Source organism: Paramormyrops kingsleyae, chromosome 4 (genome assembly GCF_048594095.1).
Source record: "Paramormyrops kingsleyae isolate MSU_618 chromosome 4, PKINGS_0.4, whole genome shotgun sequence".
Taxonomy (NCBI): domain Eukaryota; kingdom Metazoa; phylum Chordata; class Actinopteri; order Osteoglossiformes; family Mormyridae; genus Paramormyrops; species Paramormyrops kingsleyae.
The window spans coordinates 30,231,083-30,256,459 of NC_132800.1; the positions used below are offsets into that span (position 1 = coordinate 30,231,083).

The 25,377-nt window shown below is 50.1% G+C and overlaps 1 protein-coding gene across 3 annotated transcripts in view; it reads left to right on the forward strand.

The window, feature by feature from the left end:
* LOC111835418 (catenin delta-2-like) overlaps positions 1 to 25,377 on the forward strand; it is a 191,406-nt gene that overhangs the window by 154,741 nt on the left and 11,288 nt on the right. For all 3 annotated transcript variants that reach the window (XM_072711094.1, XM_072711095.1, XM_072711096.1), the window contains 4 exons: positions 1,726 to 1,911; positions 3,533 to 3,683; positions 14,689 to 14,935; positions 19,290 to 19,374. In XM_072711094.1, the coding sequence (XP_072567195.1) occupies positions 1,726 to 1,911; positions 3,533 to 3,683; positions 14,689 to 14,935; positions 19,290 to 19,374 (669 nt within the window). The remainder of the gene's footprint in view (positions 1 to 1,725; positions 1,912 to 3,532; positions 3,684 to 14,688; positions 14,936 to 19,289; positions 19,375 to 25,377) is intronic.

Genomic DNA, 25,377 nt, shown 5'->3' on the forward strand with positions numbered 1-25,377 from the left:
AGACGTCTGAGGGATGGGTGTGTTACCAGCACACGGTCTGCTGTCTGTCCCGGAAATAGATGTATGTGTTTTTTTGGACAGCTTGTGTGTTGTGTGTTCTCTCTGGGTTCAGTACCTGTCAGAACAGAAACCCTGTGATGCAGCAGCGGGTTTGAGTCACAGATCTGCTTTTGTCTTGCAGTTTTTGTTTTCTTTTTTGAGCTAAATGTGTACATGAGGCCTGTTGTGGGCATGAGGGTGAACAGAATCACGATCCTTGAGGACAAGAGGACAAAATAAGGCCTTTCGTTTGGCACGGGTGTGGAGACAGGGCCGGCGGTGGACAGGAACGACAACAGTCAGCCAATTTGGCATCAGCTCAGAATAGTTGGTATCATCCGAAAGAGGTGAGGGTATTGATGGCGTCTACGTCCTGGGCCGTCAGAGGGAACAGAACCCAGCTCTGCATGATCATGATAGGCCAGGCGGAGTCACCTGACTTCCCCCAGTCCTGGGAATTCCACTCCCCCCATCATTTACCCTACATCACTCGCAGTGCGGATACAGAGTCTTCCCTCATCAGGGATCAGAACCCAGTATCCCTCCGTGAGCCTGGGGGTACCGGACAATGGGACGCGCCGCCGTGTCAAGTGATCAGGCCCGTGTACGCGGTCACTCCTGGGGCTGGCGGCTGGGTGCAGGGACTGGCGCTGTCCTGAACGATCCATCGACGGCGGGTGAGCCCTGGAACATGTATATAGAAAGCAGCAAGGCCTCAGTGTGAGGGAGATGCTGTGTGGGTGACGAGGTGCTTAACAAGCTCCTGTCAGACATCGTTACTCTGAGGATGCAAAGACCCAACGGGCCTGTCCAGAAACACAAACCGGACATCGATGGGTACCAGCAGGGTATCAGCATGGTACCAGCAGGGTACCAGCGGCCCGATTTTATAAGTGTTTTAAAATAGGAAAAAGAGGTAATCAGTTGGGTTCTGCCTCTAAAATGACTTTAAAAGTGCTAAAAATCTGAAAACAATACCTTACTCTGGAGTCACACGACCCATCGGTGCCGCTGCTTGGGGGAGAGTGTGTGAAGCTATCACTGAAAGTCCCTCCTCTTGAGCTTCCTGATGGCCACATGAGCCAGCAGAGTGACTCACATATAACTTTCCTTTCATACCTGCACACTGCGCACATCGTCACCTTCGGACTCGGACTTTATTATTCACCTTTTCGCAGCACTGATGCCCCTGTGATGATTCATTTTACATTTGCCAAATTGGCAATAGGTTTGATTGAATGATGTGTGAGTGAATAAGCATGTGAGTGATTGGCGTGTGAGTGAATATGGATGGATGGATGGGTGGATGGATGGATGGGTGGGTGGATGGATGAATGGATGGGTGGATGGATGGATGGAGAGAGACTGCCATGTGTGCCTGCACTCTGGAGGGTGCATCTAGCGTCTCTGTGGGGAGAGGGAACCAACACATCCCATTGCCACTATTACCTATTATTATTATTAATCTCATATTATTTACAAAGGCTTCTACTCTAAAGGCCTTAATCCTGCCATTTCAGGCGGCGCCACAGTCTTGGCTGAAGTGCCTGAATCCGTGCCTGACTCTCTGGGGTATAAGAGCTTGCCCTTAGGAAGTTAAACCCCCAGGGCCTGTCGAACAAAACAAAACACCTTGGCGCTAAGATGATCCCCACCTCTCCCCCCTCCCCCGTCCCTGATTTCCAGTGGGATGGTGTGGGGCCCCTCCCAGAGACCGCCGACCCCCCTAAAGGCATCCAGATGCTGTGGCACCCCTCCATCGTCAAGCCCTACCTCACGCTGCTGTCCGAGTGCTCCAACGCCGACACACTAGAGGGCGCCGCCGGGGCACTGCAGAACCTGGCTGCCGGGAGCTGGAAGGTAGGCCCTACGGTCAGTGTCCGCCCCGCCCCGCCTCGCCCCGCGCAGCCGCCTCAGCACCCACATCAGCGTAGACCACCATCACTGACATCACCACTGCACTGATGCAGGCCTAAACGGTGTGAGAAGGGACAGTGAGAAACAGTTACTCTCTGCTTTGTTTGCTGTAGTAGTGACCAGTAGACAGGGTCTAGAGCAGCCCTGACACGCGGTGAATGCAGTTTTTAATGTAGATTTTCAGGCTATTTTCATATTTATTTGAGAAGGCCAAATAAAACGACACATGAATTAAAGGTCAGATTAACCAATTTCTGTCCCAGGATTCCTTTCATACGTAAGTGGGAGGTGGATGAAAGTACCTTTTAGCTATAATGAAAGGCTTGTGTGTCTCTCTGGTCAGACCTGTGGTCTGAAACCTCCCCGTGTAGGTGTCTGAATCCCGCTTCCGCTCCCTGCGTGTTGAGTTTGCATGTTCTCCCTGTGTGGCATGGCTTTCTCGCTCGTACTGTACTTTCCTTCAAAAGACATGTAGCTAAGCTAATCGGCATCATTAAACCACCCATCGTGCCATCGATGGACTGCTATCCCCTCCCTGCCTGGGATTGGTTCCACGCCCCCCATGTGACCCCACACTGGCAAGCTAATTGGAGGATGGATGAGTGGCTTGTTAACTAAACAAGCTAACACAACACATGGGCCCCCCTTCACCTTCCTGCATTTTCTGCCCCCCATATTCAAGGCCTGTTCACATGATCCCACCCCCACCCCCCATGAATGTTAGAAACATGTTGAAATTCACAGTGTCACATACATTAATCGGGCATGTTCACTGCACAGCCTCAGGAAAGTGGTCATTCAGGGAAAAAAGGTAGGCAGTCACATCAGAAAGGCATGTTTCATACCCGAAGCAGAGTTTTACCTTTGAGTATTCTGAGGCTTGGGGGGAGGAGGGCCGTCGAGGGCCTGTCAGAGGGATCAGGATGGGGGGGAGTTTGTGAAATGTCAGAGGATCACTCTGCTTATAGGAGTTTGGTTAACCATGAAAATAACAAGCGGAGCGTGGAGCACTGAATTGGTTGATGGCCGTCACATGGTCCTGCCTGCTCAGCGGACGTGGCGTTGGAATGAGGTACAATGAAAAGTGATGGTGATGGCTGAGTGAAGCGGAGATATGACAGAGCAAGCGATATTATCCAAGTATGGAAGGATACACACACGCGCGCACACACACACTCACGCGCGCACACACACATACTCTGGCCTGGAGGACAGAGGTTCCCCAGGGCTCTGAATGGGCCTGGTGCACTGGCCTCACTGTTTTTGCTTCATGCTGGCAGGAAAACACTGCAATTTGTTCAGCATAAGGGAAACAGGGGACAATTGTTGAACAAACTTTTCACATTACGACTCACCCCAACTACAAGTCCCTTGACTTCACCTGGATTAAGGCTCCCAGCAACAACTCTGACACTTATCAAACATGTCGGACTCAAAGTACACAGATTATTGAGTAAATAAGTATGGATTTGGTTCAACAATTGTCCCTGGTCTCCCAGAGTGCCATGTTATGACTTCATCATCTTCCCATGATGCTGAAGGCCGCTCTTGATTTGCCCCCCCTCCCTCACTGCAGTGGTCAGTGTACATTCGCGCGGCCGTGCGCAAGGAGAAGGGCCTGCCCATCCTGGTGGAGCTGCTGCGGATAGACAATGACCGCGTGGTCTGCGCCGTGGCCACCGCACTCAGGAACATGGCGCTGGATGTGAGGAACAAGGAGCTCATCGGTAAGCTGGCCTGGGGGAACCCGTTCACTGTTTACTTCAGAATCAGAAACAGAATCAGAATCATCAGTAAGCTGGCCTGGGGGAACCCGTTCACTGTTTACTTCAGAATCAGAAACAGAATCAGAATCATCGGTAAGCTGGCCTGGGGGAACCCGTTCACTGTTTACTTCAGAATCAGAAACAGAATCAGAATCATCGGTAAGCTGGCCTGGGGGAACACGATCACTGTTTACTTCAGAATCAGAAACAGAATCAGAATCATCGGTAAGCTGGCCTGGGGGAACCCGTTCACTGTTTACATCAGAATCAGAGACAGAAACAGAATCAGAATCAGAATCACCGGTAAGCTGGCCTGGGGGAACACGATCACTGTTTACATCAGAATCAGAGACAGAAACAGAATCAGAATCAGAATCACCGGTAAGCTGGCCTGGGGGAACACGATCACTGTTTACATCAGAATCAGAGACAGAAACAGAATCAGAATCAGAATCAGAATCATCGGTAAGCTGGCCTATGTGAACACGATCACTGTTTACATCAGAATCAGAGACAGAATCAGAAACAGAATCAGAATCATCGGTAAGCTGGCCTATGTGAACACGATCACTGTTTACATCAGAATTAGAGACAGAAACAGAATCAGAATCAGAATCAGAATCATCGGTAAGCTGGCCTATGTGAACACGATCACTGTTTACATCAGAATCAGAGACAGAATCAGAAACAGAATCAGAATCATCGGTAAGCTGGCCTATGTGAACACGATCACTGTTTACATCAGAATTAGAGACAGAATCAGAATCATCGGTAAGCTGGCCTATGTGAACACGATCACTGTTTACATCAGAATCAGAGACAGAATCAGAAACAGAATCAGAAACAGAATCAAAATCATCGGTAAGCTGGCCTATGTGAACACCCTCTGAACTCCGTCCAGTGAAGCTTGTTCATCCACCGCTGTGTGCTTGAGAAACAGATTTAGCAAAAAAATAAAATGATGTTGTAGAATTACAAGTCAGGTGTTAAAATGGACAATAGGAGAGAGAAAACAGTGATTAGAGCAGTAATACAAGCTAATAACCCTGTTACAGGGCAGGAATGGGGGTGGTCTAAAGGCAAATGGCCACCCACCCCCCCTCACCAGTCCAGTAAAGATAGAAGGAGGGTGCTGAGTGTGGCGCTCAAGTGCCTGAGCAGAGCTTTCTGCTAAGTCCTTTATTAGGCCAGCTAATAAGATTTCGGATTTAGATTCAGGTAGAACCTGAGCCTGTCTCTGAGGCTTTAGAACCTCGCTCTGACGATGGTTGTCCTGGGAACTGGGAAAATATTACAGTCCGGACCCCGATATAGTACGATAATATGTACCAGAAATGTAAGAAATACATTAACTGGAGCTGTTGAAAATATTTACGAGCCTTTTATTTGATATATTTTTCCATTTTTTTTCCTCCTAAGAAAACAAGGGATTTTAAGGTCTTTTTTCAGACGTGGCCTTTGGTCTTTGAAATTCTCTTCATGGCAATGAATAGAGAATAGGCTATTGATCTTTTGCTCATAAACTTGGTTTCCTCCTTGGCCCTGGGAGTTGCCATGGCAACCGCCTTCCTCGAGCCTGTCTCCGATTTCGCTGGCAGTGGAAAACTTTTGAGTGTGTTTCAGTTTTTTGTCTCTTTTTTTTTGTGGGCTTTGAGAGCTACCATCTCACTGGAAGTCTGCAAAGACTGAGAGTGGAGGGTCAGTCGTAAAGACGCTACGTGGAAGCCTTTACAAGCTCGGTAACAGCAACATGCGTTGGGGTATTTTGTTTATTTTTGCACAAATGCGTCTTAGTCCACCATATCGCCGAAGGAACACAGTAACACTGTTCTCGCTCTTGATTTAATCAGAAAGCAGCAGGAAACTTTAAAGGCTGAACACATTAGCTAGTTGTCGCAAGCCCTGTCGCAGCCTTGGCATGCCAACCAGTGAAGCAGAGGCGAGCTCCGTTACGATGTTGTCTTAATTGCCCTTCACTTTCCCCACGATGCAGCTGATTGCCTGTCGTCAAGACATTGGGGGCCAAATGTAATTTGAGAGGGAAGACACTCTTCCTTAGCCATCCAGCAATCCAGCGGCGATCACTGATTAAGATTCCCAGAGGAGTCCACTCCTCCTACTCATCGGTTGATTACAGGTCGGCAATAAGTCAGACAAAAGAAGGCTTGATCGGGAGGGGGGCAGAAGAGGTAAAACCGGGATTCATTTTCTTAACTTCGCTGGTTTAATATGTGCCGATATACTTTCAATACTGATGATAATTTCCTCATCGTTGCCATTTTCCTTGAGTCAAAACATATATGGGAGGGCCAGGTTTTCGCTTGTCATCGACATGCGGGAGCATCTTAGCAGGCATTTTCTTCCCTCGGTGGAGGGACTGTGTCTAGCCAGATACCCAGGCCTTCCAGGGGTCAGACTTCTGCATGAGCTACCCCCCACCCCAGCCTTATCTTCACTTCAGGAGCTGCTAGAGGTTTCATTGAAATCCTGAGAGGAAATGGATGGCGGGATTTGGTTTTGTCCTTATTTGGGACAACAGAGTGCTTTGGACTGGGGTGTGTCTCTTAATCCTCATATCATGAGTGTTTCTCAATACCAAGAACACAAAGATCTTGGCAAGACCGGTCATTGACTCCCAAGAACGAACTTGGTGTGCAGTGAATCAGGGGATTGGCCTTGTTTGACGAGGATGCAACTGATGTATCCTTAACATTTAGGGTGGTGCAAGAATGACATCATGGGATTCCTACCATCCTCTGTACTTCTGTTCTTCGTACCGAAACTGGCAATATGGGGGGCAGCAATGGAAGATGATGTCAAACGGGTATACAAGAACACAAGTATGGTCAAGAATGCATATTGAGGAACACCCCCATGTCTCCACTGTCACCTTTGACATTTTGTAACCAAAGTTGCTAATGTTTTAGTGCCAGCTACATAATGAACTCATATATTTAACTCTTATTTATGTTTGCACTAGTTAACATTGATATTCATGATGGTTGTTTGTATATTTTACTTTATATCAGTAACTTTAATAACATTGATAGCTAGATAGCTAGCTGGCTAACACCATTGCTAATTGTGAACGTAGAATGACATTAGTTTGTATTTTGTTGACACTGACATATTTGCCTCACTGACAGCAAAACATTAAACCATTCGTGGTTTATTTGTGGTGCTAAGGGTGTCTCATTGTATTATAGTAAAGTAGTTTCTCAGAAAATGCATTTTTTTCACACTCCTGAAATAATGGATTTTTGGAGAAATATGTTTGTGTTTCTGTACGCATCTGTGTGCGTGTCTTGTGCATTTCTGCAAAAGAAAATGCCAAAAGAAAATAATCCAACACTTCACTCATCACTAATCCGTCTCGGCCAGATATCGTTCCAGTGTAGGCTCTGATTTTTCAGCAGACAGCCTTACTCTGTTTCTCTTGAATGCAGTGCCTTTTCTTGAAAAACAGTGACGTCAGACTCCCAAGTCTGGTATCTTACAACTGTACACTGAGAGAGGCAGTGGCTTTTGGCTCCATCAGTCACTGCAGCACAGTGGGATATCAAACAGATGCTGTGGTGGCCGTAAGCTCTGAACCACGGGCATGTTTAATGAAGCTGCCCACTTTAGCCGTGGGTAGAGCTTTATAATGGCTCATTTTGGTTGTTAAATGTCCTGCCCAGTGTTTGCCTTTAGCCAGACTTTGATTAAATTGTCTAAGGAGGTGAAAACATAGCAAAACATTAAAACGACTTCATTTTTTTCAATAGTTAGTCAGCAGTTTTTTCCACCTATAAGTTTCTACATGCTGTAGATGTATCTGCAGCCATTTGCAGGCAAGGTTGAGTCTATTTTTTCAGGATGGATTCCTTAGACTTACCCCCTACCGCCAAACATCTGTGAGTTTTTTTTTTTTGTGCCAGAGTGCAGTGGAAAATTATCTTTTCAAAGTCAGTCCCAAGGGTCATGGGCCAGGGAAGCAGGATAAGAGACATGGGTTGGGGGTTGTGGGGGGGGGGGGGGGGGGAGTTTGGGTGCATGACATTCTGTATGCTCTGGAACTCCACACAGGGTTTCTTGCTTCAAGCTTTTATCTCCCATCTCTCGGATTCTCCCTGACTCTGTAACGCCGTCCCATTCTCAGTGCCACATGACCTCTATCACCTGCGGTGTATCCGAGGCAGTACCACAAACTCACAGTAGATAAGCATGGCAAACCTGTCAATCACACGGAGCAATCTCTGGTTGCTCAATGGAAGCTTTGTGCTTTCACAAATTCACAAGTGCTGTTCCTATTAAAAGAGGCTTACTGGAGAATCGGCATTAATATTTCAGGATTGTGACAATTTTTATTCTGTTTGTGGCATGGTTGTCATTACAGTACTATGCTAAGAGCTATTGTTGTGTTAAGAAGCTCTTAGTGTACCGAGAAGCTTTTGATGTGCTGTGAACCCATCAGTGTATTGAGAAACTTTTATCTCCCCTCTGAGAAACCAGCAGCATGTAAGAGAAGCTCTTGGTGTGCTGGGAATCGGTGTGTTGAGAAGCTCTTGATATGCTCAGAACCTATCAGTGTGTTGAGAAGCTCTTTGTGTGCAGTGAACCCATCAGCTTATCATGAAACTCTTGGTATGTTGACAACCCATAAGTGTGTCGAGAAGCTCTTGGCATGCAGAGAACCCATCAGTGTGTTGAGAAGCTCTTGGTATGCTGAGAACCAATTAGTGTGTCAAGAAGCTCTTGGTATGCTGAGAAGCCATTACTGTTTTGAGAAGTTCTTGCTGTGCTGAGAACCCCTCGACGTGTTGAGAAGCTTTTATCTCCCATCTGAAAAACCAACAGCATGTAAGAGAAGCTCTTGGTGTGCTGAGAACCCATCAACTTGTAGAGAAGCTCTCGGTATGGTGAGAAGCCATCAATGTGTTGAGAAGATCATTGTGTGTTGAGAACCCATCAACGTTTTGATAAACTTTTGGTGTGCTGAGAAGCTCTTGGTATGCTGAAAAGCCATTGTGAGCTGAGAACTTAACAACATGTTGAGAAGTTCTTGGTGTGCTTCTCAACACTCTGATGGTTTGTTAGCACACCAAGAGCTTCTCACCATGCTGATGGCTTCTCTCAGCATTTTAGAACCCTAATTCGTAGCAGGTGAACCAGTTGCTTGCCGTCTTTCATTACCTCTGACTGATATCAGCAGTCCCAGTTCATGCAGATTTAAAATCTTGCAGCCAGAGGTATTGGTGTTGGTGTAGGTGTAGGTGTAGGTGTTGGTGTAGGTGTTGGTGTAGGTGTTGGTGTGCCCAGAACAGCACCATCCAGTGCCAGATTTATTGCCTTCTCTGGCAATTTGTTTTCACACTATAATATTTTTCATGGGTTTGTGTTTTAAAAATCCCTGTAATAATTTACAGGGCTCAAATTATGAGGAACAGCTTGGGGTATGAAGCACGCTTGCCGTAAAGAGCATTTGTTAGTGCTCCTTCAATTTGTGTGTGCTGTGAAAATTTCACTGCCCATCTGGCACCCAGAGGCAGCTTGCATAGAGTTACATGTTCCTGCCGCTGTAGATTTTCTGTCCCCCTGTTCACAACTGGAGCAACATTTTAAGGGCCTTGTTAGGCTGTACCGAAGTTAATAAGCGCTCACCCTCTATGAATTCAAGCTGGCAATCCAGGGCTCTATTTTATTATCATTATGATAGGCCAGCAGAAAGGGGGTGCGTATAATTGGGGTTGCTTTTGTGGGGAATATTCTGCAGATTTTCCCTGGCTCATGGGAGTTTTGCAAAAATGTTCTGAGGGCAGAAGGAGAAATGATTGGTTTAGAGAGATATTGTAGGGCAGGTGGGTCCAAGCAACGAGAGGAGGCAGGACCACTGATTGGTTTGTCCTGCCTCCTCTAGTTGCTTGGACCCACCTCTTCTACAATCTGATTGGATATCTCTCTGAACCAATCATTTTTCCTCCTGCCCTCAGAATTGTATAAGTAAAACTCCCATGAGCTTTTCCTTGTCCTTTCCCATTAAACATTAGGCGTGTGACATGTTTCAAGTTTCATTGTCACATATGTTAGGAAGAACATCAGTGAATTTGTTATGCCACAGTTGCAGGTTTGGGGACAGGTGTTGGGGGGAGAATAGGACAGAGAGCAGTGCAGTAAAAGTCAAGACAGTGCAAGAGAGTTTCCAGGTAACTCTGAATGGAGAAGCTCCCAGTTGGTAACCATTGCTTCCTGAGTTGGTCAGCGGTCTGAGGGGAGCCAGATCCCAGCAAGTGGCCTATCTCTGTTCTCCTGCTAACTCTGACAGGACGTCAGCCTCATACCAGTGCAGATTCTAGTACAATATAGAGGCCATGAGGAATGTTGTATAAATAATGTACCAGTCAACAAGAACAAAGATGGAGTGCTGCGACAGATTAACTGACCCCCACAGTCCCCCAACCTAAACCCAACGGAGCTGCTTTGGGATGAGCTGGATCGGAGAGTAAGTACAAAGAATATGAGCAAGGTACCCAGAACTTGTAGAAACTCCTTCAGGACCTTTGGGGAAACATTGCTGGTGATACTTGTAGAAGGTGGCTGAAAGAATGCCAGGAGTCTGCAATGCTGTCATCGAAGCAAAAGGAGGCTGTTTTGAAGAGACTAAAAGTTGAGAAAGTTTTAAGATGTTGAACACTTCTCTTGGTTGTTACAATATCTTATATATATTACTTCGTTATCTCATGGCCTTTCCCTATAAGTGAATAACAGCTAAAATAGAGACAAATAAAAAACAGGTGTTTTTAAACAGTATGTGAAACTGTCTCTGGCCATGAATTTTGCGGATGGTCTTTTCTGGTATTGTGTATTTCTGTATGTTATAATACTAGCTTTTTCAAGTTTTAAATATCAAATAATCACTACTTTAATATAACGACAAGGGCTGCAGCAAAATGATCAAAGCATTTTACCCTGTCTACTTGTGTCTTTTAAAAAATGTACCCATTTTTGTTTTATTTAATATATTTTTGTCATAATGACCTACTTTTAAACCTCAGTAGCAGTTTTCGGTCCCGCTAGTCTTGTTGCCTGCTTTCTACGTTGCTTAATGTTTCGTAAAAGAGATTGTGTTCTGGCTGGGAACCAGATCTTAATGTCGAATGTTCAGTGACTGCGGCTCAGAGGGCCATAGCGAATAAATCAACGAACAAATATGGTTATCAACACCTCCAGCTATATCTTGCCATGTTTGTGAGCCACACTAATGAAATCAGAAGCACTTTCCCCCCGGTCGCTGTGGCCACAGGAACAGAGCCATGAAATTTACAGAGCGAGGCGCTCAAACATGGCTTCTGTGGCATTTTCCCGAAATAGGAATCAGTGTTCATGCTGATTGGAGGAATGTGGTCACATTCATGCCGTTTCCTCGGACTTGTGGAGAAAATCCAGGTCTGATTTCTCCCTTAAAGGGGTTCTCTCTCCCTAACGGGTATGTAATCTGTTTTCTCATCAGTGTCGCTCCAACAGCCTCGGTTTCTGTGGAGTGCAGTCAGAAAGGCCGATGCTATTTCTTTGTTCTGTTTCTGATCCATGGTTCAAGATATGTAGATTTTTTTAGAAAGTGTGAGAAGTCAGTGTGGCGATGTTGATGGGAAGTGCCGGTTAGCTCTTCTCTGCTTGCTGACCTTTCAGAGCAGCCTTCCAGCTCGCCGCGTTCAGGTGCCGATTAGCTCTTCTCTGCCTGCTGACCTTTCAGAGCAGCCTTCCAGCTCGCCGCGTTCAGGTGCCGGTTAGCTCTTCTCTGCCTGCTGACCTTTCAGAGCAGCCTTCCAGCTCGCCGCGTTCAGGTGCCGGTTAGCTCTTCTCTGCCTGCTGACCTTTCAGAGCAGCCTTCCAGCTCGCCGCGTTCAGGTGCCGGTTACCTCTTCTCTGCCTGCTGACCTTTCAGAGCAGCCTTCCAGCTCGCCGCGTTCAGGTGCCGGTTAGCTCTTCTCTGCCTGCTGACCTTTCAGAGCAGCCTTCCAGCTCGCCGCGTTCAGGTGCCGGTTAGCTCTTCTCTGCCTGCTGACCTTTCAGAGCAGCCTTCCAGCTCGCCGCGTTCAGGTGCCGGTTAGCTCTTCTCTGCCTGCTGACCTTTCAGAGCAGCCTTCCAGCTCGCCGCGTTCAGGTGCCGGTTAGCTCTTCTCTGCCTGCTGACCTTTCAGAGCAGCCTTCCAGCTCGCCGCGTTCAGGTGCCGGTTAGCTCTTCTCTGCCTGCTGACCTTTCAGAGCAGCCTTCCAGCTCGCCGCGTTCAGGTGCCGGTTAGCTCTTCTCTGCCTGCTGACCTTTCAGAGCAGCCTTCCAGCTCGCCGCGTTCAGGTGCCGGTTAGCTCTTCTCTGCTTGCTGACCTTTCAGAGCAGCCTTTCAGCTCGCCGCATTCAGGTGCCGGTTAGCTCTTCTCTGCCTGCTGACCTTTCAGAGCAGCCTTCCAGCTCACCGCGTTCAGGTGGCTGCAGTGCACCTCTGTAGCTATTTGAGGTTTCCTAAAATCCCAGGAGCCTGAGGCTGCAAATGGACGGCCCTGGTACCCATGGGATGATGAGGCCTCCTCATCGCGCACCGAGTGGGATCGGACGTGGGAGGTGGGATAACTAAAGGCCGCCTGGTGCCCAGGTGTTCTGCAGACCCCCCCAGAAAAGCATTGCTCCCCTCCCACTGGGCCCCTGTGGCACTCTCAGCATGAACGGCTGGTGTGTTTCACAGCACAGGTGACAAGGACATGGTGAACCCATGGCTCTCCCTGCTTCCACATTCTGTTTTTATACTCTCATGGCAGCGGGAGAGTAACACACGTCTCATATTTTGGAGTGAGAGAAATGCTAATTAATTACACCGTTTGGTAATTACTATTTGCTTCTGAAAATCAGCCCTACTTCCCGATCACTCTGTAGTGCACAAGCTCTCGAATTGGGCAAGTTTTCCTAGAGAGTTCACGCAGTAAAACCACAGTACATGAGTTGTTTAGTCGTGCGCTTAACTGAAGGCGTGATCATTCTGGAACACTCATCTCGTGGCACTTTGTGGCGAGCATCCTTGGGATCTCCTCCATGAATCCCATCGGACCCGGAGATCACACTGGGCGGCTCCCACAGATACCCCACCAGCCCTGTGGATGCTGGACAGGAGCTCCTTGAAGTATCCCATCAGCGCCATTGACGGTGGAGAGGGGCTCCCCCAGGTATCCCATCAGCCCCCACAGCACAGGATTGGTGCTCCCCCAGGTATCCCATCAGCCCCCACAGCACAGGATTGGTGCTCCCCCAGGTATCCCATCAGCCCCCACACCACAGGATTGGTGCTCCCCCAGGTATCCCATCAGCCCCCACACCACAGGATTGGTGCTCCCCCAGGTATCCCATCAGCCCCCACAGCACAGGATTGGTGCTCCCCCAGGTATCCCATCAGCCCCCACAGCACAGGATTGGTGCTCCCCCAGGTATCCCATCAGCCCCCACAGCACAGGATTGGTGCTGCCCCAGGTATCCCATCAGCCCCCACAGCACAGGATTGGTGCTGCCCCAGGTATCCCATCAGCCCCCACAGCACAGGATTGGTGCTCCCCCAGGTATCCCATCAGCCCCCATACCACAGGATTGGTGCTCCCCCAGGTATCCCATCAGCCCCCATACCACAGGATTGGTGCTCCCCCAGGTATCCCATCAGCCCCCATAGCACAGGATTGGTGCTCCCCCAGGTATCCCTTTAGCCCCACAGACGCCAGGCGGGAGTGTCAGTGGGCCCCCCCAGCTCTTAGTGGGCGGCTGTGTGCTGGTGTTCTCCCCTAATGGGCGACTCTGTGAATATCAGCCTTCCTCTAAGTTCCTCACAGATGATAAGATTGTAATTCCACTGAATTTGTTAAAATGATTAATGATTCGGGGCATCGATTTACACCAGAATTTGCCCATTGTTCCCTCTCTGAAACCTTCAGAAAGGGCAAGTCTATATTGAAAAAGTGCCTATATATTATCTGCTCAAGCAAGTAATACCCTTTCTGGAATTACAAGATAAGCAGGCAGGAATTAACAAAGCACTCATTATTTTTGGGCCATTCATCATTTGATTGTTTATGTCAGGCTATTAGGGATCAACCAAAAGACCTCAGCAGCTTGAATGTCATTCATGGGTGTTTTGTTCTTTTTATGCATCCATCCATTTATTCATCCACCAATTCATCTTCAAACCATTTATTTTGTGGCATGGGGCACAGGGCAGGGGACACCCTGGCTGGGATGCCAGTCCATCACAGGGCACATGTACGGAAACAGTCCATTTTGGCCCTTTCGACCAACCAATCATGCTGGAGGAGACACACACTGGCTTTCAAGAGCAGACAAACATTTCTAAGCTGACCCCACTGGCTACGGTGTGGCCAGGGGGAGCTGATTCTGAGATTTTATCTGAATGTGTCACAAATTTCTGAATAAAAGTTTGACTGCAGTTTCTTGCTTTATAAATAAAATAAATAACAAGCTTATTATTGATCAGACAGAATTGGTTTCAAATGACTGGTGTGTTAGGGTGAACCGGAACGACCCAGAAGTGGCTGGGGCACCCCCGCGTTGGCTTAGGGATGTTTAGTCCACAGCATCCTGTTGCTTGTTTCTCGCTGTGTTTTCCCACAATGCACTGCCCTTCTAATAAAAAAAATGCAACATAATAAAACCGGAAGGTGAGCTGACTGTAAAAGTGCAGCAAAATTAAAACTGAAGGCCAGACTTGGGCACCGGGGCTTCGCTAGTGTGTCATATGATCGCAGTTTGTTGTTGCGTGTTTAACTTCATTATAAATATCAGTTGACTGCCGAGATCCTTGATTGCTGAGGAGGCGCTGAGCTGCTGCTCTTCTGTGTTGACTGGAGCGCTCAGAGTTCCCGCTCTGCTTGATGCTTGAATGCGGCTGGGATTTGCACGCCGAGTAACCGTGCCGTTTCCCCCCTCGCCCCGCAGGTAAGTACGCCATGCGCGACCTGGTGCACCGCCTCCCGGGGGGCAACAACAACACCGGCGGCGGCGGCGGCAGTGCCAGTACGGCCAACGGCGGCAGCAGCTCCAAGGCCATGTCCGACGACACGGTGACGGCCGTCTGCTGCGCCCTGCACGAGGTCATCACCAAGAACATGGAGAACGCCAAGGCGCTGCGAGACGCCGGCGGCATCGACAAGCTCATCGGCATCGCCAGGAGCAAGGGCGACAAGTATGTGTGGCCGGGGGGTTAGGGTTAGGGGTCGTAATGAGATTCTGCATGCTCCGGATCAGCTAACCCTTCCCATGATGCAGTTCGGGTTGGGGGGGGTTAGGGGTCGTAATGAGATTCTGCATGCTCCGGATCAGCTAACCCTTCCCATCATGCAGTGCGGGTGGGGGGGGGTTAGGGGTCGTAATGAGATTCTGCATGCTCCGGATCAGCTAACCCTTCCCATGATGCAGTGCGGGTTGGGGGGGGTTAGGGGTCGTAATGAGATTCTGCATGCTCCGGATCAGCTAACCCTTCCCATGATGCAGTGCGGGTGGGGGGGGGTTAGGGGTCGTAATGAGATTCTGCATGCTCCGGATCAGCTAACCCTTCCCATCATGCAGTGCGGGTGGGGGGGGGTTAGGGGTCGTAATGAGATTCTGCATGCTCCGGATCAGCTAACCCTTCCCATGATGCAGTGCGGGTTGGGGGGGGTTAGGGGTCGTAATGAGATTCTGCATGCTCTGGATCAGCTAACCCTTCCCATGATGCAGTGCGGGTGGGGGGGGGTTAGGGGTCGTAATGAGATTCTGCATGCTCCGGATCAGCTAACCCTTCCCATGATGCAGTGCGGGTGGGGGGGGGGTTATGGGTTGTAATGAGATTCTGTATGCTCTGGATCACCCGCGTCTTTATCTCACCGCCCGCCTGTGTGTCTGAGTGGCTTCGCTCCTGGGTGATGTGACACGCTGACAGTATATGTGGTGCACGTGGAAACGTGTGTGACTTGGTAATAAATGTGGTAACGTAACTGGTTAATGATGGGAGAGAAGGGCATTTGTCACACTGGTGAGGGGATCTAAATCCTTCAAAAAGTTTTTTTTATGTTCTTTTTCTGACCTGCTCACATAACAGTAGTGCTTTTATACCTTTGGATGTCATATTTTGAGCAGAAACATTGCTGGAAGTCTGTCCTGAGATATGAATCGTCTATGAATTATCCATGAGTCTGACTGCCCTCAGAAGCCATGTGCGTTAGGCGAGGTCATGTGACATACAGCTAATGTGACAGTCAGAGCCGCCCCACCCAGTCACATTAGCTGTATGCAGTGTGCGGGAAAGTCTAACGGGCTCATGCGAATCCTCACTGGGCCCCCGCACGCTCTAGCAGACATTACAGCGGCGGGTGTGGGTCATGTGACCGGCATCGGCTCGGGACCGCCGTTCCCCGTTACAGCGGTGGGTGTGGGTCACGTGACCGGCATTGGCTCGGGACCGCCGTTCCCCTGCAGCGGTGGATGTGGGTCACGTGACCGGCGTCGGCTCGGGACCGCCGTTCCCCGTTACAGCGGCGGGTGTGGGTCACGTGACCGGCGTCGGCTCGGGACCGCCGTTCCCCTGCAGCGGTGGGTGTGGGTCACGTGACCGGCGTCGGCTCGGGACCGCCGTTCCCCGTTACAGCGGTGGGTGTGGGTCACGTGACCGGCGTCGGCTCGGGACCGCCGTTCCCCTGCAGCGGCGGGTGTGGGTCACGTGACCGGCGTCGGCTCGGGACCGCCGTTCCCCGTTACAGCGGCGGGTGTGGGTCACGTGACCGGCGTCGGCTCGGGACCGCCGTTCCCCGTTACAGCGGCGGGTGTGGGTCACGTGACCGGCGTCGGCTCGGGACCGCCGTTCCCCGTTACAGCGGCGGGTGTGGGTCACGTGACCGGCGTCGGCTCGGGACCGCCGTTCCCCTGCAGCGGATGCGATTTCGGCAGGATCCGTCATGCTGTGTTTTACGGAGCATGTTGTTCTAACACCTTGGAGAGTGATGAATTGCCCCCCCCCCCGCCCCCGCCATCACTCCGTGTCTAATGCACTTTTCCTCTCTGTTATCGGCAGCGTGCACTTGCTCGGGGGGGTAGGGGGGGTTCAGTGAAATGCAGTGTCGGCTCAGAGTGTGTCACTTTGAGCCCGGGGGGGGGACATGTAGGCTTTTCCGCCGGCGTCACTTGTGTTGGGTTTGGGGTCTGGACCGATACGACTACGGTGCCTCTGCTGGAGCCCTTTCCTGTGCGCTAATGAAGACGACAGGCCTCCGCAGCCTGGCCAGGCCGAGCGCCCCCCAGCGTGACCGATAGCGAGCAGCGGCCGCTCCTGCACACTCTCCATCGCGCTCCATCACGCTCCGCTGGGGCTCCAGCCTCCACCCCCAACCCCGAGGATGATTAAGGGGCCGATCTGAAGGCGGGGGTATTAAAAGCTCGAGCTGATGATAATAGCCACCCCTCCAGCAGCCGACGCAGACACGTCCCCCCCGAAAAGCCACAGAATCTTCCGGAAAGGCTCATTAAGGGACAGCCTGAATTATAACCCCACTGGCCAAGGTTAGCCAGAGCGAGACGTGCGAAGCCAGAAACTGCGAGGTGATTCGGTTCCTGCACTTTTTGAAGGACATTTTCTTGCCTCTTAGTTGACTAATTGCCAGGAGACATTTTTATGCCTGTTGCAAGTGCCCCCCCCCCCCCCCCATTTAGCCAGCACTCTTAAAGGGTCTGGTATAGCGCCCTTCTGTGTGGGTCATTATGGGATGACACTGTAAGCGTCCCTGGATCCAGCGAGCTCGCCCGCTGCTATTCTGGAGAGGGTGCCACTCACGAGGAGGAGAGTCCCAAAGCCCTTCACAAGTGTTTCACAAAATGAACCTTCATTTGCCATTTGTGCAAGTACATTGGAGTGATGTTTGAACACAGCCCATCCTGCTCTCCTTCTTAATGGCACGCGCACGCTGGTCTGATGTCACGGTCCGTCACTTATCCTGCACCCCCGGGACGTCTTTCAGGGGGCAAAGGGCACTGCCCACGGGCCCAGCAGACATGGGGCTACTCTGCCGAGCCTGGGATCTGAACTGGCAGCCTTCCAGGTGCAGGAGCACCAGTCCAACCCACTGAGCCGCACACCAGCCGTGCAGCTGCCGTTGCGAGCGAGTAGAGATGCATTTAAAAGTCAAGTACGGACTGGGCTTCCTGCCTCGGCCCTGTGCTGCCCTTCCTCTGACGCAGCCCGGGCTGGGGCAGCGCTAAGACAAGATGGACGGACAACAACATGACAGAAAGTGATACAAACTGCTCCTCTGACAAAAGGGAGAAGTCTGCCATCCGCCCGCCCGCCTCGCACCCGGATTAGCATGCGACAGACAGATGCCGGCAGTGACTGCTGTAATTACTTTGCATTGATGCCACAATTTGCCGTTTGAGAGCGTAATTACTTTTCAGGTCTGTAATGGTGCCAAAGACAGGAGCCTCTGATGTTGAACAGATCGGACATCCCTATTTACCGTCAACTAATTGCATTTCAATGCTTCTATCGCCTTCCGATTAAGGGATATAAATGATAAGCTTTTGCAAACCTACAGCATACGGAGAATCTGAGGTTTCAGGCTGCCGTTTTCTGAAAACTGGGTTTTTCTTGGCAAGGGAGTCCATTTTCGTTTTTCCATTTGGTGGACGTGATTTTCTTCTTTCTCTGCAATTGAATGCTGTTGTGTGAATGAATGGCTCCTTCATCTAAACAAGGTTACAAATGAACAAAAAAGCTTGGAAGGAGGAAACCTCATGGGGGGGGGGGGGGCTGTACTATACCCAAAGGGCCAGCAAGGTCTACAGCCCCCAGAGAGCCCCCACTGATTCACAGTGCTTGTGCTCTTCACACCTGCTCTACCCCTTGTGCCGTACTGTGCCTTAGGCGGTAAAGCTCTTGCATACCAACATACACAAGAGCCCTCAGGAACTACTTCTTGCATCGTTTCATTTAAATAATTAAATGGCTCTAACCATTCTGTGGACCAGTCTGTTTATTGAAGATGACATGAGTGACAGTGTTCACGGAAGACTTTCTGTCAAGTGATCATATGGGTCACAGTGCTCAGTGGTTCAGTAAAGACTTAGATTAACATATAAGTAGCAGTGTTCAGTGAAGGATCTTTGTCTGTTTGCTGGTAGCGTGTTAAGCCCCAGTGTTGAGTGATGGATCTCTGTCTGTATGCTGATAGTGTGTTAAACCCCGGTGTTGAGTGACAGATCTCAGTCTGTATGCTGACAGTGAGTTAACCCCGGTGTTGAGTGACGGATCTCAGTCTGTATGCTGACAGTGAGTTAACCCCGGTGTTAAGTGACGGATCTCAGTCTGTATGCTGACAGTGAGTTAACCCCGGTGTTGAGTGACGGATCTCAGTCTGTATGCTGACAGTGAGTTAACCCCGGTGTTGAGTGACGGATCTCAGTCTGTATGCTGACAGTGAGTTAACACTGGTGTTGAGTGACGGATCTCAGTCTATATGCTGACAGTGAGTTAACCCCGGTGTTGAGTGACGCCCCTGCTCCCTCTCTTGCAGGCACTCTCCCAAGGTGGTGAAAGCAGCCTCTCAGGTCCTCAGCAGCATGTGGCAATACAGAGACCTACGCAGCCTCTACAAAAAGGTATGGCTCCCCCGGTGGAGGTCCTCCGCATCGCGGCCTGTGCTTTCAAACACGGGTCCTGGCTCACTGCCACCTCCATCAGATAAACATGCAGGGGATGGATGCATGTTCTAGCACACTGAATAAAGCACAAAGGTAATCCAGCGCCTGAACCGCGTCAAGACCAGAGCTTAACCTTATCAGTGCTTCTGAACTGCAGACGTATAACTGAGCCGTTCCAATAAAGAGCCAGAGGCTTAACGCGCCTGTAAATTCATGGCCTGTGTCGAGCCTCAGCCTCGTAAAGAAAAAAAAGCCAAAAGTTTCTTCCTTGAGAAAGGCTGCTTTGTGCGGATTCCACTTCAGTCCTGCCATGGGGTTCGGTGTCTGTCCCTTTAATTCCCCAACCCCCCGCTTGTCATTGATGTAAAGCCATAGCCATGTGACTGCCGTCCGTCCCCCCTCTCATTACCGCAGCAGGCTAAATGCAAGGGAAGAGAATTATGAGCCCCTCCCATACTGCTGCCCCTGCCCGTTTGTGGCCGTACGTGGCCGGGTCCCATAAGTGAAGCGCATCGGACATTTCTGCCCTCTTTCCGACACTACGTGGCGCCGACACTCCGGATTCCTCGCAAGTCCCCCCCAACAGGGTCGCGGGGTCACAGCGTCCCCTCTGCAGCCACAGCGTCCTGACGTGCCACTGGGCTCTCCTCACGTCTGTTTTCTAAGAGATGCTGAGCGTGATTCTTTATAATGAAGCCGATCCTGGTGAAGACGGTACGAGACGGAGCCGGCGCACAGGCACATGAAGTGATGCATTAGCCCGGAAAACCAGAGGGTGCGAGTCGATAGATTGAGCTGAGTCCTGGGGGGCTGTAGCGTGATGTATTCAGGATCTTGTGCTGGCTGACCTGCGAGGTCACCCATCGCTGTAGCAGCCCTCGATGGGAGTTGACAACTTCTGATTGGGGATTTTACAAGGGCTGATTGGAACAGGATCCTGTAGGGCTTCGGGCATCCACCAGCCAGCAGGGGGCGAAAGAGGTGGCGTTCACAGACCGAGAGGTGCGGTGACAGTGTCTATGCTCTCATTCAAAGCCCAGCTACCGGCAGCGCGCATTTAAGAGGCAGGAATCATCGTGTTGCTGACAGATATGGGGCTTGGACTAGCGGGGGGTAAACGTGAGCCCAGCACGGAACGTCGAATCGGAATCTCCTAGCAACCGCCGGAATTCTGGCTTCTGCATGCAGTAGGTTTACTCCGGATGGACCTGAGGTCGTGGATTGTTGCGCCGCTTTAGCCAGAGTCAGACGCCTCCGTCGCCAGCATGGACACGGAGCTAATCCCCGGGGCAGGGAGACGAGCGGCAGGCGCCCCGACAGTCCGGCCCCCACATAGGCTCTGCCTGAAGTGACGTCAACATAGGGGTGAATGTGTCTAAAGGAAGTTAACAATAAATGCTGCAAATGAACTGTGACACACATTTGAAGACAGCAGTAATTAAATGTCCAGCCATTGTAAAGCTGCCCCCCCCCCTTGATATTTTAGGGATCTGAACCCACAGAAATGCTATCGGGTGACCTGGCTTACCAGTCGTCTCCAACTAAGCCCACTGGTTGCCGTCTCTTAAATCGCATACAAGATTTGCTGAATGGGTCGATCTTAGCGAATGTTCCTTAAGCGCCAGGCGATTAGAGCCTTCAGCACTGCTTAATCTGACATGGTGTTACTCACGAATGATAATCCATTAGAGGTGTGTTTGATATGACAACGGAGTAAATTAGATTATAACTATTTAGTGTGGCTGCATTATACAGCTTAATGTGTGAAACGCACTACTGTTCGTTAGCTAAATCAATGCCTAGTGGTAAAATGTACTAAAACAAATGCAGACAGGAACATGCTGCATTTATGAATATGAATTAGGATGTTTGACATAGCAAAGACAACAGGAACAACAGAACAGCAGCAAATATGTAAACATGAGCATCTCTGCTGGTCTAGGGTAAGTCTCCACTTTTGCTGGGATCACGACCAGAGGGAGGCCAGTTTTCCCCCCCCAGTTTTCCCCCGTTTGATGTGGCATTAGCCGGAATCACCTGGAAAACTGCCATGTTCTCCAGACTGGCGCTGTAGCAGAGGGGAGAGGATAGTAAAGGCTGACGCTCTGTACCCAGAATGCATCAGGTGTGAGCTTTGCTTGTGGCCCTGAGACCTGAGGCCACTGTGTAGCTAAGGGACCACTACGTAGCTAAAGGGCCACTGTGTAGCTAAGGGGCCACTACGTAGCTAAAGGGCCACTGTGTAGCTAAGGGGCCACTATGTAGCTAAGGGGCCACTACGTAGCTAAAGGGCCACTGTGTAGCTAAGGGGCCACTACGTAGCTAAAGGGCCACTGTGTAGCTAAGGGGCCACTACGTAGCTAAAGGACCGCTATGTAGCTAAGGGACCACTACGTAGCTAAAGGGCCACTGTGTAGCTAAGGGGCCACTACGTAGCTAAAGGGCCACTGTGTAGCTAAGGGGCCACTACGTAGCTAAAGGGCCACTGTGTAGCTAAGGGGCCACTACGTAGCTAAAGGGCCACTGTGTAGCTAAGGGGCCACTATGTAGCTAAGGGGCCACTACGTAGCTAAAGGGCCACTGTGTAGCTAAGGGGCCACTACGTAGCTAAAGGGCCACTGTGTAGCTAAGGGGCCACTACGTAGCTAAAGGACCGCTATGTAGCTAAGGGACCACTACGTAGCTAAAGGGCCACTGTGTAGCTAAGGGGCCACTACGTAGCTAAAGGGCCACTGTGTAGCTAAGGGGCCACTACGTAGCTAAAGGGCCACTGTGTAGCTAAGGGGCCACTACGTAGCTAAAGGGCCACTGTGTATCTAAAGGGGCCACTACGTAGCTAAGGGGCCACTGTGTATCTAAAGGGCCACTGTGTAGCTAAGGGGCCACTACGTAGCTAAAGGGCCACTGTGTAGCTAAGGGGCCACTACGTAGCTAAAGGGCCACTGTGTAGCTAAGGGGCCACTGTGTAGCTAAAGGGCCACTACGTAGCTAAGGGGCCACTGTGTAGCTAAAGGGCCACTGTGTAGCTAAGGGGCCACTACGTAGCTAAAGGGCCACTGTGTAGCTAAGGGGCCACTACGTAGCTAAAGGGCCACTGTGTAGCTAAGGGGCCACTACGTAGCTAAAGGGCCACTACGTAGCTAAGGGGCCACTGTGTAGCTAAAGGGCCACTGTGTAGCTAAGGGGCCACTACGTAGCTAAGGGACCACTATGTATCTAAAGGGGCCACTACGTAGCTAAGGGGCCACTGTGTAGCTAAAGGGCCACTACTTGGCTAAAGGGCCACTGTGTAGCTAAGGGACACAGCCCACCATCGTTAGAAAGCGGACGCTTGCGTTAAAGGAGTTTGCCACTTTACTCCTTCACCACATTCATATTTCCTTTGTGGGAATAAGGGAACAAATCAGATGGAAAAATCCTGTTTCTTCCTGGGGTGGGGGGGTCTTCATTACCATAAAGGAACGCCTCTGTGTTCAGTTTTATATCACTTGAAAAACATTGTGCTGAAAACGTATGGAGCTTTATCTAGGAAGACAATAACATGGAAGCAGATGGCTTTTAAGGACGGGAATGCTGAGGGAGCGTATGAAGATGTGGGGCGTCACATTGTGAGCAGACACAGGAGGACATTTTGGGGGGGGGGGCAGGCTGGGGAGGGGCAGACTTTAGCTCCTCGCCTGCATTTTAAGTTCTAATACGGCTAACCAGATTTCCATTAATTATTCTTTATTTTTTACTGTGGAATTAATGACACATCTATGGTCTTCGGAAATTTGGTCTGCAGAGTTGTGATTGCCTCATATTCAGCAATCAGTGGTATTCATCAGTAATAATCAGTGATCTTACTCAACGCTCAGAATACCCACGTAAGAATATCTTAATGGGGCCATTCGGTGTTCAGGTGCCATAACACAATGCATTGCACGCTCTCATTGGTCAGTGTGTTATAACACAATGCATCGCACGCTCTCATTGGCCAGTGTGCTTTCTGTATTCATTTCCTAGAGCACAGATGGAAAATGCATCAATTTTTGGATTCCCTGCTGCAAGTTAACTTTTTAATTTTGCAGATCACATTCTGTTAAGCAGGACACCAGATTCTTCCATTTGTTATACGAATGTTGTTAGTCGTGAATGTTTTAATTAAGATGTCATGTGTTGATACATGCATTGTTCAGTATACAGTCTTCTTCTAAGATGATATCATTTTACATTTATTCTTGTAGCAGACGCGTTCATACAGAGTGACGTATAACTCAGAAAGCAGTTGGGTATTTTTTACAGTACCTGGTTAGGTTGGCGCCCCACCCTGGGCTGTTCCCTACCTTGCACCTGTAGCCTCCAGGATAGGCTCCAAACCCCCGCAACCCCGAGTAGAACAAGCGGTTAAAGAAAATGGATGGATGGATGGATGGACAATCTGGTCAGTTAAATCCTCTTCTCTCCTCACCAACATGAGGCTACCTGAGCTTTGAACAAGCAATATTCTAGACAAACATTCAAATTGTATACTGCTACCCAGAATCCTTTGCGTGACTTGTGGAGATTATGAAGATATCAGCCAGCTGTGATGAGGTACTGCGCAGGCACTTGACTAAACACTTAATGATCTTAAAATAATAATCAATCCCCATCCTTGCTCTAATTTTTTTAACTGAGTTGAGACTTTCTCCCACAAACAATGTTTAGTCACAGCAAAGAATGTGGAGATGCTGGCACTATCTCTCTGTCCCTCTCTGAGGGACGCTGGTCCCGTTAATTCTGAGCAGAATGCCGCTATATTTCCTGTTCACTCTCCCTTTGCTCAGTATTGCATTATATTCGCAGTTATTGTCGGGAATATGAATGGGACAGTGGAGGAGAATGAGTTATCGCAATGGCATCCATAATTGCACTGAAGCTCAAATTTATCTCCACAAAGAACCGTTTTCAAGAGGCTGGTCGTGCTCGCAGAAAAGGTCAGCCATCGCGACGGTCACCTGCTTTGGAGTCCAGACGCCTCTCCCAGTCCGACTCGGGACGGTCCGACACACCTATTGTTCCATTCAGGAGATGTGAAGAACGGACAGAAAATGATCACGCCTCGCATAGCAGCCTCGGTAATGAGCGAGGCGGGAAACACAAACACACGAACGGCAGCAGTCTGCCGGGGCCCTGTGTGCCGCCAGATGCAGCTCCCTCCCCCCAGCCAAGTCTCTCATTTGTGGCCATCATTCCTGCAGACCTGTCCGGTGTCATTATTTGTGACGAACTCCATCGTTGCTTAGCAACAGCGGCCTCCCCTAGCAGACGGTGTGCTGGAAATGCCAAAGGTGCCCCCGCGGAGAGAGCTTTCGACCCACAGCAGGTTCAGCCCGTGCCCTGTAAATCTCTCGCCCTTGTTGACCTCTGGAGCCCCTGTAAGAGGAGTTTGTGCCTTCAAATGGCAGCTGAGTAGAGAGGAGTTTTCTTAGCAGCTGTAAAATGCCTTACTAAGACCCTTCGGGTAGTGTCACTCCCAGTCTCTCCCAGTCTGTCCCAGTGTCTCCCAGTATCCACACTGGGACACAGGTGCACTGAGCCGCATCTTCTTATTTCTAATCTTATGACCCTTTTGCTCATTTTTTGCTGTTTAATGACGTAATGGTACCCAAGCCCCTCCCACCGAATCACGTCCGGCAGCCAAGCCCCTCCCACCGAATCATATCTGGCAGCCAAGCCCCTCCCACCGAATCACGTCCGGCAGCCAAGCCCCTCCCACCGAATCACGTCCGGCAGCCAAGCCCCTCCCACCGAATCATATCCGGCATCCAAGCCCCTCCCACCGAATCACGTCCGGCAGCCAAGCCCCTCCCACCGAATCACGTCCGGCAGCCAAGCCCCTCCCACCGAATCACGTCCGGCAGCCAAGCCCCTCCCACCGAATCATATCCGGCATCCAAGCCCCTCCCACCGAATCACGTCCGGCAGCCAAGCCCCTCC